At 38.4% G+C, this 14,306-nt stretch overlaps 1 protein-coding gene across 1 annotated transcript in view; it reads left to right on the top strand.

The window, feature by feature from the left end:
* The window catches only part of Ankib1 (ankyrin repeat and IBR domain containing 1), a 106,870-nt gene that overhangs the window by 12,821 nt on the left and 79,743 nt on the right, over window positions 1–14,306 (top strand). The window contains 1 exon segment of the mRNA XM_036180574.1: window positions 12,806–13,074. Coding sequence (XP_036036467.1) covers window positions 12,887–13,074 — 188 coding nt within the window. The 5' untranslated portion in view covers window positions 12,806–12,886.

Here is a 14,306-nt window from a genome sequence, read left to right as displayed (position 1 = left end):
AGAGTCTGTGTTCCATTCATTGAGCCTCTGCCTGTTTTCAGTGCAGCAGAGTGCATGCTGAGGCTGAAATAGCCCTGGTTCAGACAGTGACAGGTTTTAGCTTCAAGTCAGGACCAGACAGTTATGACCTGTAAATTCATAGTTCTAGAAGTGTTAGCATAGCCTTTTCCAGCAGCAGGCTTTCTTAAGCTTTTTTTTACATGTTTTTTAAGTGACATTTATTTATGTGCTTCTATGTGTGCATGTGCACGATAGCATATATTGTGGAGGTCAGAAGATAACTTGCACGAGACCACTATCCTTCTGTTATATGGGTCTCAGCAGTTGAATCTGGTTTGTTAGTCTTGGCAGCCAGTGTTCTTTTCTGCTGAGCCATCATACCTGCCCACCTTAAACTCTTTTAATCTTACCAACGTAGAGTCTATATTGACCCTGCAAAAGTATGTATATCAGGTTGGAAAATCGTCTGCTTCTAAGGGTCATGCGTTTCATTTCATAAGAGCTTATTAGAAGCCTGGTTTTTAAGACTTTAAAAGTAGGTCCAGCAAGATAGCTCAGCCAGTAAATGTGCTCACCTTAAGCCTGATGACCTGAGTTGAGTCTTTGTGGTGTAAGGAGAGAACAGACTCCACAGGGGTTGCCCTCTAACCTCCATGTGTGCCCACACTCATTTAGTCATGCAGACATACCCAAGTAAACGAATATAAAAAAGTACACAAAAGCTCACCCAACTTTAAAAGTATATTGATACCTAGAGATTGTTTCTCATTTTATATTGACTTCACTTCTTACAGATCTTACACTTCTTAAAGTGTTTACACTATCATGTGGAAGTTGTCAGGCCTGGCAGCAAGTACCTGTGCCTGCTAAACCATCTCCTCATTTTTCTTTCTTTTTAACATTAATTAAAAAAAAAAAAAAAAAAAAACATTTAAGTGATTTTTTTTTTCTGTGCATTGTTTTATCTATGTGAGGGTATCAGATCTGCTGAATCTAGAGCTACAAACAGTTGTGAGCTGCCATGTGGGTGCTGGGAATTGAACCCAGGTCCTATGGAAGAGCCACCAGTGCTCTTAACCACTGAGCCATCTCTCCAGCCCCATATTACATTGTCTTTTAATAAGCAGTTTAGGCACCCTGAACCACTGTAATGAAGAAATGATTGGAAATTCTGAAATCCAACAAACCTGATACCAGCACAGGACTTGTGGCTGACCTCTTAAATTTGCTGTGTCAGCTTTTCCCATATACTATAGTACAATGTCCTTAGACAAATATGTCAACTTAATTTAACCTAATAAATTCACGTAGGTTGAGCAGAGCACTGAATAAGAGAAAAGGTTCTTTTGAGTGAGGTGTTTTGCACTCTGAGACAGTGTAATGCTAGATTTTTCCTAGAACAGTAATAATTTTTAAGAATATGTTACAGTGGCAAACACAGCAGAGCTAGTAAGATTTATTTGATGTTGAATAATAAGTTGGTTGGATGGGTGCTAGAGAAATTGCTCAACAGTTGGAGCACTGGCTGCTCATTCATAGAAACCCCTGGATTGGATCCCTGCACCAGTGGTAGCTCAGAGCCATCCCTAACTCCAGTTCTAGAGGTTGGGACATTCTTCTCTCTGTGGAAATCGCATGTAAGTGGTGCACAGACACACCAGGTAGCTAGAACGCCCATACACATAAAATAATAATGAATAAAACCTCATAAAATGTTGGATAGTGGAATAAAATACTTTCCAAAAAAGATACTATGAATAGTTTTCTGTTGAAGCAATTGTAATTTGGTCTATATAGTTAGCATTAGAAAGGAACTCATTCTTCTAAAAAAATTATTTTTGTAAACTCAAATTTATTTCATATGTATATTATTGTTAAAGATAAGCTAGGGAGTAATTTAGTTCTCTGTAATATAAACTCTCAGTTATAATGTACTTTAAATAATTTTAAGCATTTAACATTACTTCAAAAAATTAAAATTAAAAAATTTTTAAATTAAAGAAGAGTTGACTACAAATTCCTAAACTTCAATATGCAGTATGTATTTTTACCTGTTTCTTTAATCAACTCTGTGACAGATTTAAGATTATAGAAGGGGCTAGGAGTGTAGATTAGCGGTAGAGGGCCTACTTAACAAATGCGAGATCCTGAGCACCCTCTCCCTCAAAAATAATTTATGGAAAGTCTAACCATTTGTCCTTGACTTCCCTAATCCTCAAACACTTCCAGTTGAACATTTATGATTATTTTAATTTGGGGAGGGGTGGATTTCAAGACAGGGTTTCTCTGTATAGCCCTGTCTGTCCTGGAACTCGCTCTGTAGACCAAGCTGGGCTCAAACTCACAGAAATCCATCTCCTCTGCCTCCTGAGTGCTGGGATTAAAGGTGTGGGCCACCACTGCTGGGCTGCACTTATCTTAAAAATAAAAACAATATAATATTTAAAAATATGAAAACAATGCTGAATCATCAGAAATGCTGAAGTTACCAAAATCAAACTCTTACTGGTAGCACCAGATAGCATTAGAGCCTGAAATATTAGAATATTTAGTTCCAAATTTAGAATTTGAAAAATAATCAACAGGGAAAATAAAATAGAACAAACAATAATTTGGAGTATCTGAAAAATCAATCTACCAAGGCTAAGTACTACTTTAGAAAACTTTCCGTTTCTGAATTTGCTTATGAGCTAGGCTGTGATCCTTTGAGACAATTGTGTGTGAATAGGGAGTGGAAAGAGGGATGTCTCTCAAAGCACTTGTGTCCCAGGCTTGTAGTTTCCTCCTTGTGGACAGCATGCCATTTTCCCACTTGGCAAAGAGCATCAGTCAGCTGCTGCTTTTCCCAGCATTTTAATTTCTCCCTTTTCTAACCACATCCTTTACACACTATGAAAGCTGTGTTGGTCCAAAAGGTGCCCTGAAGGAGCCAGGATACGTTAGATTATCTCCTTTTCCTGCTTACTGAAAAGATTTAAGGACTAATTATTACTCTGATAATACTGTTGTGTTTGTGTAGCCATTTTATTTCAAATGCTACCATAGTATGACATGAACAGCAAAGTTAATTTGAGTTCTACCGTGTATATTGGGGGAGGTTACTTTCTTCTTTAAAAGACTTCTTAGTTCATTTTCATACTACTTTGGAAATACTGAGGAATTTTACTCTACACTTTTTGGAACATGTGAACTTCTAAGAAGCTAATAAGAATGAAGCTACATTCGATTCCAACCTAATATGCAATTGGCAAGCTAAATTCCAGCCTTTGCTTTCAGCATTATTTCTAATTCAGACTTTCTTGCTCACTGCTCCTAGCTTTCTGCTTACCAACTCTATGTCCCTTTCAGTTAGTACTTCTTTGTGCAGTTACATAGGAAAGAACTATAGAAAGGTAATGAAAATGAATAAAATTGAAAAAGAAGTTCCTTTTAACAGTCAGATACCCAGTAAGTAGCAAAGCCTAGAGTATCTATTGTACATAATTTTGATATAGGACACAGAGGTGATGATTTTTTTTTAAGTTTCATTTTCTTTTTTTAAAGAGAATAAGTACTAACTTCTTTGAAAGCAGCAACTAACGAACAATTGATGGAAAATGCTGATAATAGAAAAATCACCGAGTATCTACTGTGTGTCGGACATTAAAATAAGCACTCTGGGAGACGGAGAGGATGGATCAGTAGTTAAGAGTACTTTGTGCTCTTAGGGAACCTGAGTTCAGCTCTCAGTGTCCTGGGGTCAGACACCCTGCTCTGGCTCTGCGGGCTACAGCACGCACATGGTGCACAGGCACACAGGCAGGCAAAGTGACACCTCCTTTGTAGTCCTGAGCACCTGGAGCATGGTCTCATCCTTCCTGTCATGCTGGCTAGGAAACTCAGATGCAGAGAGACGTCATCATTTATAACAGAAGTAAAAATGTCCTTTGCTGTGCTTTTTGCACCAAACCAGGTATCAGCAAACTATGGTCCACTGTCCACATTCTGCTGGCCTGTTGCTATGTTTTGACATTGGGTGTCTTAATTTTTGCTGTGATGAAATGCTATGGCCAAAAGTAGTCTGGGGAAGAAGGCTTGCATATCCTGAGTCACAGTTCACTGTGGGAAGCCAAGACTGGAACTCAAACTGAGCAGGAACCTAGAGGCAGAAGCCAGCCCATCCTGGAGGGCACCACCCACAGTGGGCCGGCCCTACTACGTTGATGACTAGTTAAGAACCTACCGCCTGATCTTATGGAGGCACTTTTTCAATTGAGATTCCCTCTTTGCAGATGACTAGCTAGTATCAAGTTTGACATAAAACTAGCCAGTACATGGGGTCTCATAAATTTCTATTGGCAACACCTTTCAGTTCTGAATTATAGGCATGTGCCACTGTGCCCGACCTCAGCCTGTTTTATAAAGTTTTATTAGAACACAACCATGTCCATTTTTATAAAGTCTTTCTCATGACTTTGAAACAATAATACAACAGTCAAAAGTTGTAACAGATATATGGCTCCCAAACCCACATTTTTTCCCCTTTGCAGAAACAAAATGTGCTGATCCCTACATTAAAACCATATAAAGTGGATTCCCTATAATCTAACAAACCAAAGTCTTAAACAACAATAAGCCATGAATGTTTAAGAGCCAGTAGCATTCAGTATAGAAGAAAAGTCTTAGATGACTTAAATGCCTATAATAGCGCTTTTTTTTTTTTTTTTAAAGCAGTGTGTATCTCAGTTTTCTTTTAAAGAAATGTACAAATATCTTGTTTTAGTTCTGGTGAATACAGGTTAACATTTAAATGTGACATTTAAACTATACCTTTACTTGTGGTAATTGGCGTTTGCATTCCAACAGAGTTCTTTGTTTATAAAAGATACAGCATAGCTTACATTTTTGAAATTTGTTAAAGTAATAAGTTTCAACTCAAGAGTTGCCTGCTGGGGCTGGAGAGATGTCTCTGCAGTTATAAGCACTGGCTGCTCTTCTGTAAGACCTGGGTTTGATTCCCAGCACCCACATGGCAGCTCACAACCATGGGTAGGTAACTCCAGTTCCTGGAGATCTCATGACCTCTTCTGGCCTCCACTGGTGCTGCATGCACCTGGTGCTCAGACATAGATACAGGCAAAATATCAATACACTTCATTTTTTTTTAAGTTGCATATTGAAGAGTCAGAGGTGTATAGGGACCAGTTGTGGCAGGGAGTAACTGTATAGGGAACAGATACAAAACTAGTGAGTAGACTTTTTTTTGCCATTTTTCAGTCATATGTCTAAGAGGCTTTCTTTTAAAAAAATTTACATTTTACTTCTATAGGTGGGTGTAAGTATGCCAGGGCGTATGTGTGAGGTTAGAAGACAACTTTCGAGAAGCAGTCAGTTCTCTCCTTCCACCAAGGGCCTGGGGATTAAACCCAGGCCCATTAGGCTTGACAGCAGTCACCTTTATCACTGAGTCATCTCACTGGTCCTGAAGGCTTTCTTAGTAGTCAGATTCAACTTATTTATTTGAAGTCAATTTTGAAGCCAACTACATCAATTTCATGTTCCTCTAGTATTTTGAAATGGCACTTGATGTTGTTGTTCCTAAAATCTTACTATTTTTATGTGTTTGTGTCTCTTGCCTGCATGTGTATCTGTGTGCCATGTACATACAGTGTCTATGGAGGCCAGCAGAGGCTGCTCCATCCTTTGGAACTAGTTATGGATAGTTGTTAACAGCCAGTGGGTGCTGAGAACTGAACCCAGTCCTTTGCAAACACAGCCAGTGAGTGCTCTTAACTACTGAGATATCTTCTAGCCCCCATCCCTAAAAATTCTCACACATTTTCCCAAATAGCAGTTCTCCAGTATTTGAACATCTTAGATTGTTTTTTGGCTTTTTTGAGACAGAGACTGATTAATATAATCAGCTCTAACTATCCCAGAACTCACTGTCTAGACCAGGCTGTTCTCAAACTTACAGAGATCCACTTGCCTCTGCCTCCATACCCAGCCCATCATCTCAACTCTTTTTTAAAATGGGTTTTTTTTTTTGTTGTTGTTGTTGGTTGTTGTTTGTTTTTTTGAGACAAGGTTTCTCTGTGTAGCTTTGCGCCTTTCCTGGAACTCGCTTTGGAGACCAGGCTGGCCTTCAAACTCACAGAGATCTGCTTGCCTCTGCCTCCCGAGTGCTGGGATTAAAGCCGTGCGATACCACTGGCTGGCCATGTTTTTAATTTGAATAGAATTATATCACTTGCCCCGTCCTTTCCCTCCCTCTAGCCCCTCTCAGGTAGCCTTCTTCGAGCGTCTCCTATTCTCCAGTTGATATCCTCGTTTTCTTTGGTTATTATTGTTACACATGTGCATATGTATCTACATGTACAAATACCCACACACAACCTGCTGAGTCTGTGTGTGTGTGTGTGTGTGTGTGTGTGTGTGTGTGTGTGTTTGAGCTGATCATTCTGCATTGGATAACCAATAATGGGGCTCATTCCTGAGAGAGGCTAATTCTTCTAGCAGCCATTGGTCTAGAGTTCTTTTCTAAAGGGTGGGACCCTAACAGAAAATTTCCCTTCCATGTAACATGCCCATTGATATTGTCATTATTCCTGCCTTGTTTATGCAGCCATGTCTAGAGAGACGTTTTCACAGCTGACTTCCTGGTATTCTGGCTCTTATACTCTTTCTGCTTCCTCTTCCAAGATGTTCTCTGGTATGTGGATGCAGGAGCTGTGACCCCTAGCATCTGTTGATCCCTGTCTTCTGTCAAGTTGTTCGTTCTCTATGATGGTCTCCATTTGCTCTAAAAGAGAGTCTCTACAGAGGGTGGGTAGATGCAATTGTTCAGGAAAGGGAACTCTAAAGAACAAAAAGAGAAGGGGAAAATATCAAGAACGTGTAGTGAATAAAACTTATTTTAACCTTAAAATTCATGGTCTTTTTAAACATTGGTGTTGGAGCAATTAGCACCTCATGAAATGACCAGCCTTGTCTGACATCAATATGAAATGTGACAGTAAGTAGTAAATACTTTTTGGAAAGGATTAATTTTTATTACTTTTTATACTTATGTATATACATATATGTCTTTGTGTGAGTATGTACTATGAGTGTGGCTGCCTATGGAGGCCAGAAGAGGGCATCAGATACCTTGGAGCTGGAGTTACAGATGGTTGTGAGCCATTTGATGTGGGTGCCTGAACCATACTCAGATCTTCTCCAAGAGCAGTGAGTGCTCTTAACTGCAAGCCGTCTCTTCAGTACCTAAAGATTTATTTTTATTTTTATTTGTGTGTATGTGTGTTTCTGTATTAGTGTGTGCTATGCATATGTGGGTGCTTGAGAAGCCTAGTCATGTAAAATAATGTTAAAAAGTTTTATGACTAAATACAAATGGGAAAGATTTAACTGTATGTCATTCTGTTTCTATGATTTTAAGAATTAATAAAATTTTATGCTACTAATAACAGTTTCCATGTAGAGAAATAGAATGTACATGAAGAGAGATTATGTTGTATTGATTATATTTATGAAGTATAGAGCTTTACATACTTTGTCAGGTTTAGTCTTTAAAATGGCATTCTGCAGTTAATAATATTTTCTAGATGAGAAAACCAAGGTTCTTATTTAAAATCGTGTCAATTATAAACTAGTTCTATTCTTTTTTTTTTTTTTTTTTGAGCTGAGGATTGAACCCAGGGCCTTGCGCTTGCCAGGCAAGCACTCTACCACTGAGCTAAATCCCCAACCCTAGTTCTATTCTTAAAACTTTCAGTTCACTATATAAAAAGTGTCTATGACTAAACTGAACTAAAGCTGGTCTCAGGAAGAATTGAGAGGGTATATGTAGGTGTATGCAAGTGACTGTACCATTTCACAGCATTCCCCAAAGAGCATAGACCAACATCTGTAGATACTTTCTTCCCATTTCCCAGTTTTCCAGTATTGCCTTCCTTTTCCATTTTATAATCTAAGGTATGGCATTTGGTTGTCATACACATTTAGTCTCCACTAATCTGTAAACGGCTGTACAGTTTTCTAACCTCATTGATCTTAACACTTTTGAAGAGGAATGTCTCAATTCTCGTTTCTCTATCTTCTCATTTACATGGGTATTAAGCATCTTTGGATGAAAATATTACAGAACATAAGAAATCTTTTTGTGTATCAAGTCAATTACATCATGTTATTATGTTACAGGAGGTGTTAGCCTGGATCATTGTAAGTTTACTTTATTCACTTAGTATTATCAGTATTAGGGACATTATTTGAATATGTGCTAACATCTTTCTCTTCAATCATCTGCCTACTAATTAAAAAAAAACAGCTATGTTGTTGGTACAGTAAATGAAAGGAATGAAACTATTTATAAGTGATAAGTATACAGTCCCCCAAAGTCTAGGTTTTTCAAACTTCTAGGACTAAGAAGTGGAGTTAGCAGGTTCACAGGATACAAGGACGATATGCAAATTGAACCATATCTACATGCTAAAAATGAGTGTGGGGGTAAGTTTGTGTACATAAGCACTGTGGTGCACATGCTGCAGATGTGTGCAGAAGCCAGAGTTTGATGTTGGATGTCTGTCTTGATTGCTCTCCACTCAGTTTTCTGAGATACAGTCTCACTGAGCTGGAGCTCATTGATTCACCGTATGCTAGCCAGTGTACTCCAGGAATCTGCTCTGCCTCCCAGAATGCTAGAGCTACATATGTGCACAGCCGCATCTAACTTTTACGTGTATCCTAGGGATCCTTGTTGAGCAGGCATGTTACCTACCAAGCCATTTTCCTAGCCCCTGAGCATTTGATTTTTTTTAAAGTGCCATTCATAATGGCACCATCAAAAGACTTGTACTATAAATCCAATTTACACATTTATGAAATATTACCTGTTACATAGAAAATATTGCTTAAAGGTTTTGATTCAAACAAAGAATGAACAGTTGCTTTGGGTAATTGCAGCTGTGCCTGGGAAAAGAACAGGGACATGGCTGGCAGAGTTCTCGTCAAGACTTCTGAGGATAAACTGAATGGCATGAACTAAACTCTTAAATGTTGTGCTTCTGCACACTTTCAGGTTTATTGATCAGATTTTAAAAATGAAAGTCCTGAAAATAACAAAACCACAAAAAAGCTTCTTGATGCCATTATGCCTTTCAGCATGAGTAACAGTAATATTTAATGCACATTTAGAGTATTATTGATTTTTTTAAAGTTATCTTGTAACTGTTTAAAGTACTCCCAAGATATATTTGATATAAATTATTGTTCCTGTAGATCATTTTGCTAAAGTAATATTTTTATATAAATCAAAGAAATATGTTGTTAATCTAACATACAATTCTGGAAAAGTTTGTAACAAAGCAGCATTGCATCAGAGAAGTGAATACCAAAACACCTGAAAGTTTTCATATTCTTAAGAGAGGTACTTCACAATCTCCATGATATCCTTTATATTTATATAGGTAAAAATGTACAGCACGCAGAATGGAGTTCTTATTAAGAATAATGTAAAGCAGGCACAGTGACACACTTGTCCTTCCAGCACTCTGGAGATGGAGCAGAGTCAGGACAATCACTAATTCAAAGCCAGCTTAGGTGTCTTAGTGAGATGCGTCTCAGCACAGTAACAAAAACGTTAAATTGTTAAATGCCTAAGTCATACACAACAAAACATCCTGTACTGAGAACGAATACTTTACTCTGCACTCTGTTAAGCAAAAGAGTAAACTGAACTCTAGATTGTCTCTGAACAATCCCAGAAGAGTCTATAATACACTGTGAGAAGTATAGCATGTGGGAGAGAAGATTTGCTTCTTCCACTGGAGATGAGACCATGAAGTAGCATGTCAGGCTAAAATTTTAACAGCTCTTTTTGTAACTGGTGTGATCAAATTAATGTATTAATATTTATGTACATACAAATACATGTAGACATACACAAAGTAGTTATTTAACAGTGGTAATCTTCAGGTAAATAGACTGTGTTTTCTTTGTGGTTCTTCTAAATTAAGGGTCTCATGTTCCACAGGCTGGTCTCTGCTTCACTCTGCAGCCTACTGTGACCTTGAACTCCAGAGTCTCCTCCACCTCCAGGGTATTACAGGTGCATGTCACTACACTTGGTGTATGTGGAGCTGGGAATCAAACCTGTGACTTCATGCAAGATTTACAAGCATTCTACCAGCTGAACTACATTCTTAGACCCTGAGTTTTGTTTTTGCTTGGGGAATCAATATTCATATTTTAAAATATTACTATAAATATATTTGTATACTTAAAATTTTATAAATGTCAATAAACAATTAATTTGTGACCTTGTTGAGTATAATGGTGAACCATTTTGAACTTCTGTAGTAAGCACATAATTCCTATCTCTAAAACGGGCTTTGTAATTTCTTACCCTGACAGTTAGTTGGAAGGAGCTTTTAAAACAATGATGTCTGCATATTGAAATCACCCGAGGAGCTTTAAACATCAATACCTAGGTACTAGGTACAACACCTGGACACTTTTCTGGAATTTAATCAATCCAATAGGATTGTTTGAAGTTATCTAGGCTACTAGGATATATTGCCACATTTGAGAGCCACTATTTTATAAGAAACTTAAGGGTTTTTTTCCATCATTCAAGTTGCTGTTTTTGAAATTGTTACCGCCTTGTAAAAAAATTCATTGTACAACATGGATATTATTTTTCAAGTGATTTTTTTTTTTTTAAAGCTTTGCTTGGGTAGCCAACCTGTCATTGAATAGAAAGGGTAAGGTACACATCTTCTGCATTTACCTTTCTGCCTTCTGTATTCTCACACATTCCCTAAGGCATAAAATAATTATATCCCTGCCCTGTACAAAAGCTTTTAATAACAGTCCATTAGATTATACTTTAAGTTCCTTATCTGTCCCAACCTGTTTTCAGTCTTATCACCTGTTACTCAGTGCTATCGTCTAAATGTGATGCATCCTTACCAGCTCTTCCATAGGACTCCCTTTTTCATATCTGCTTTGGTTGATGCTGTCTCCTTTGTTGCTAATGTTGATGATTATGGTTGTTACTGTGATGAAATTCCTGAGAGAGGAGGGAGGGAGGGCTTCCTTTTGCTCAGTTTCAGAGGGTTCAGGCCCCAAAGCATCAGAGCCTGTGACGGCACAGTGCACCAAGGTGGGAGTATATAGTGAGGAATTCTGTTACCTCAAGGGCACAGGAAAGCACAAAGAGAGTGAAGAAGGGACTAGGTCTCCTAAGCGGTGTCCCTCAGTGCCACAATGCACTCCTAACTGTTTCACAGACAAATGGGTCTTTTCGGAGGACAGTCACATCACAGCAATAGGGATTTAACAATAGATACAGAAAGGATAGTTAGAATAGAACTTTCTAGCATTGAACCATTAAACAAGGTCTGTTGTGGATACTTTACATAAACTTTCTCTTGTGATCTTTGTACCTGTGTCTACAAAATAGTCATTTTCCTTACTGTGCAGATGGGAACTTAACATTTTCAGGGGATAAATAACTTGCTTAAAAGTAGTTTCAGCAAATATGATATTTCACATTTCAGATATATTTTTCTTCCCTTTTCTTTCTTTTTTTTTGTGCTTTCCTTTCCCCCACCTCACATTGCCCATTTGGTCATCATGACTTCTTCCCACATGTAGTGTGCACAGACATTTAATGTTTTCAGCCTTGCTTTGAATCCTTTATAGAGGAAAATTTAATGACTTTAAAAGTTAGGATAATCATTATCTACATTTACTGTGTCTGATCAGTATTATTAGTTTGCTGTGATTATCTGAGTATCAATTAGTTGAATAGTTTTACATGTATTTATATTTTAAGTCTTTTTCTGGTAAGTACTTAGAAGTTTCATTTTTCCTGAACTGTCGTTCTTAATTGCCAAAAACTTTTTGTTCTTTTCTTAGTAACGTACAAATTGGCTTAGTAACACCTACATATAATTAGCTGGCTGTGTTTCTAGTTGGGGTTTTCCAAAGAGACAGAACTGACAGAATAGCATGCATGTGCATGAGTGCATGCATGCGTGTGTTTGTGGAGGGGTGCTTATTAGAGTGGCTTACAGGCTGTAATCCTAGTAGCTCAACAGTAGCTTACCTTTTGACCAGGAGGTCAAGAGTTCATTGGTTATTCAGTCAGTGAGCCTGGATGTCTCGGTAGTTCCAGTCTGGTGCTGGCCTGGAGAGCTGCTCTCTTGGTCTCCGTTAGAATTCTGAAGAAGCAGGTTCTACGTCAGCAGATGAATGCCCCAGCAGCAGAAAGACCAGGGAGGGAGGGAGGGAGGAAGGAGGCGGAGAGCAAAAAGAGCAAAAAGAGCAAAAGCTTCCTTCTTCCACGTGCTTTTGTGGGGGCTGATGCTGGAAGGTGCAGCCCAGAGTTAAGATGCATCTGCTCATCTCAAGTGATCCAGTCAAGAAAGTTCTCCACAGGTGTGCCCAGCTGCTTGGGTTTTAGTCGATTCTTGATGTCATCACATTGACACCCGAGATTAGCCCTTATGGAGGATAAGTGTATTCAACCATAAAAGTCAGAGCAATTGATTTTCTCCTGTGAAGAGAAAAGTTTCTATATATAGACAACTTTTCAGATAAAGTGCAGCTGTACAGCCTTATAATCTCTGTATGGTAAAATATTAAAATTTAACTAGAAGTTAATTTGACCAATATTAAAAATATGACAAATTTGGCAGCATGTAATATTGTTTATTCCCTTCATCTGCTTCCCAGATACTATTAAGATTTGTAATTGTCTCTGTAGGCTACTGCTTTGTAACTACTGTGTTACAGTCTAATTTGGTAACTTCTCCTTTGTTAGAGTGTACAACATGGTGTAGAAGGATTCAAGAAGTGGCAGAAGGAAGAAAGTGCCACTGCCTGTCAGAAAAGAAAACAAAACATGGGAAACACAACCACCAAATTCCGCAAAGCACTCATCAACGGGGATGAAAACCTGGCTTGCCAAATATATGAAAATAATCCTCAGTTAAAAGAATCCCTGGATCCAAATACATCTTATGGAGAGCCCTATCAGCACAACACTCCATTACACTATGCTGCTAGACATGGAATGAATAGAATATTAGGGTAAGTATTACTTTAAGCCCATTGATAAGTAATCAATGGAAAGGAAAATATTTGTGACCTTTGAAAATGTATACTGGCATAGATCTGTGTTATGTGATACTATTCTGGGTTAAGTTTTCTAAAAACTGAGAGTACCCAAATAATTTGGTATGATTGTGATTTAGTATGATCTTTATTGTTTCTAGATCAGACCAAAAGTTCTAATAGTGAAGGTAGCTCACACATACTTGTTGCTTTGAATGTATTTTTATCCAGAGTGTAATGTAGAAAATAGATTAGATTACAGAGGAAAGTTGAATAATCTCAAGGTAAGACTGGGCAATAGCCAAAGGGACCATTGCAGAGCAGTGTGTTGTCTCAAGGGTAAAAGTGGTTAAAGAGATTAACTAAGACATTTAGCATTAGAAGTGAAAGACTATCAGCAGTACACTAGGGACAAGCCCTTCCTCATTATCAGAAACGTATAAAACTGAGAACTGAGAGGACAGAACTCTGATTACTGGAATTGAGGTCTGAGTCATAGCTTAGCTCTGGGTTATAGGTAGGATATCCTGAACTTGCTGGAAGGTCATTAAGAGATGACTGTCTAAACATAAAATTATTAGCTAGTTGGAGGCTTTCTGTTTAAAAAAAAAGGGGGGGGGGGTGACAAATCAGTGTCCCCTCACCTAAAAATCAGTCCAAATGGATCTGTCAATCAGCTGGTCAAGAAAAACCCTCTCAGGAAAAGCTGTCTGTATAGAGACTTAAGAAATAATACGAAAGTTCCCTGAATTATAGAACAGACAAAGTGACCTCTTTGGTCATTGTTCATACTCACCCCTTACGAGTGTACACTATTTTGCAATGGCCCCTTTGGACCATTAACTGCCAACAAACCCTCTGGGAGGGAAGGGGCCTCATAGGCTCTTCCCCTACCCATGGTAAAATACTGAATGACCCAGTCTTGTTCAAGTCCTGTGCAGATCGGCACAGCTTTCGTGAGGTAAGGAGTGAGTACAGTAAGTTGCTATGTCATGTCCGGAAAACATGGTTTTGCTGCACATCTCCCTGTCTTCTGGCTCTTGCCTTCTTTCCACCCCTTCTTCTGTGGCATTCCCTGAGTCTTAGAAGGGGTGGTACATATCCCAGCTAAGGATGAGCATTCTGTTATCACGTGCTTGGCCAGTTACGGTTTCTTCAGTAATTGGTGCCCACTGCAATACAGCACTGGTCTCAAATGGTGAATGAGA

This window comes from Onychomys torridus, chromosome 3, assembly GCF_903995425.1.
Source record: "Onychomys torridus chromosome 3, mOncTor1.1, whole genome shotgun sequence".
Lineage (NCBI taxonomy): Eukaryota > Metazoa > Chordata > Mammalia > Rodentia > Cricetidae > Onychomys > Onychomys torridus.
This window is presented reverse-complemented; position numbering and strand designations above follow the sequence as displayed.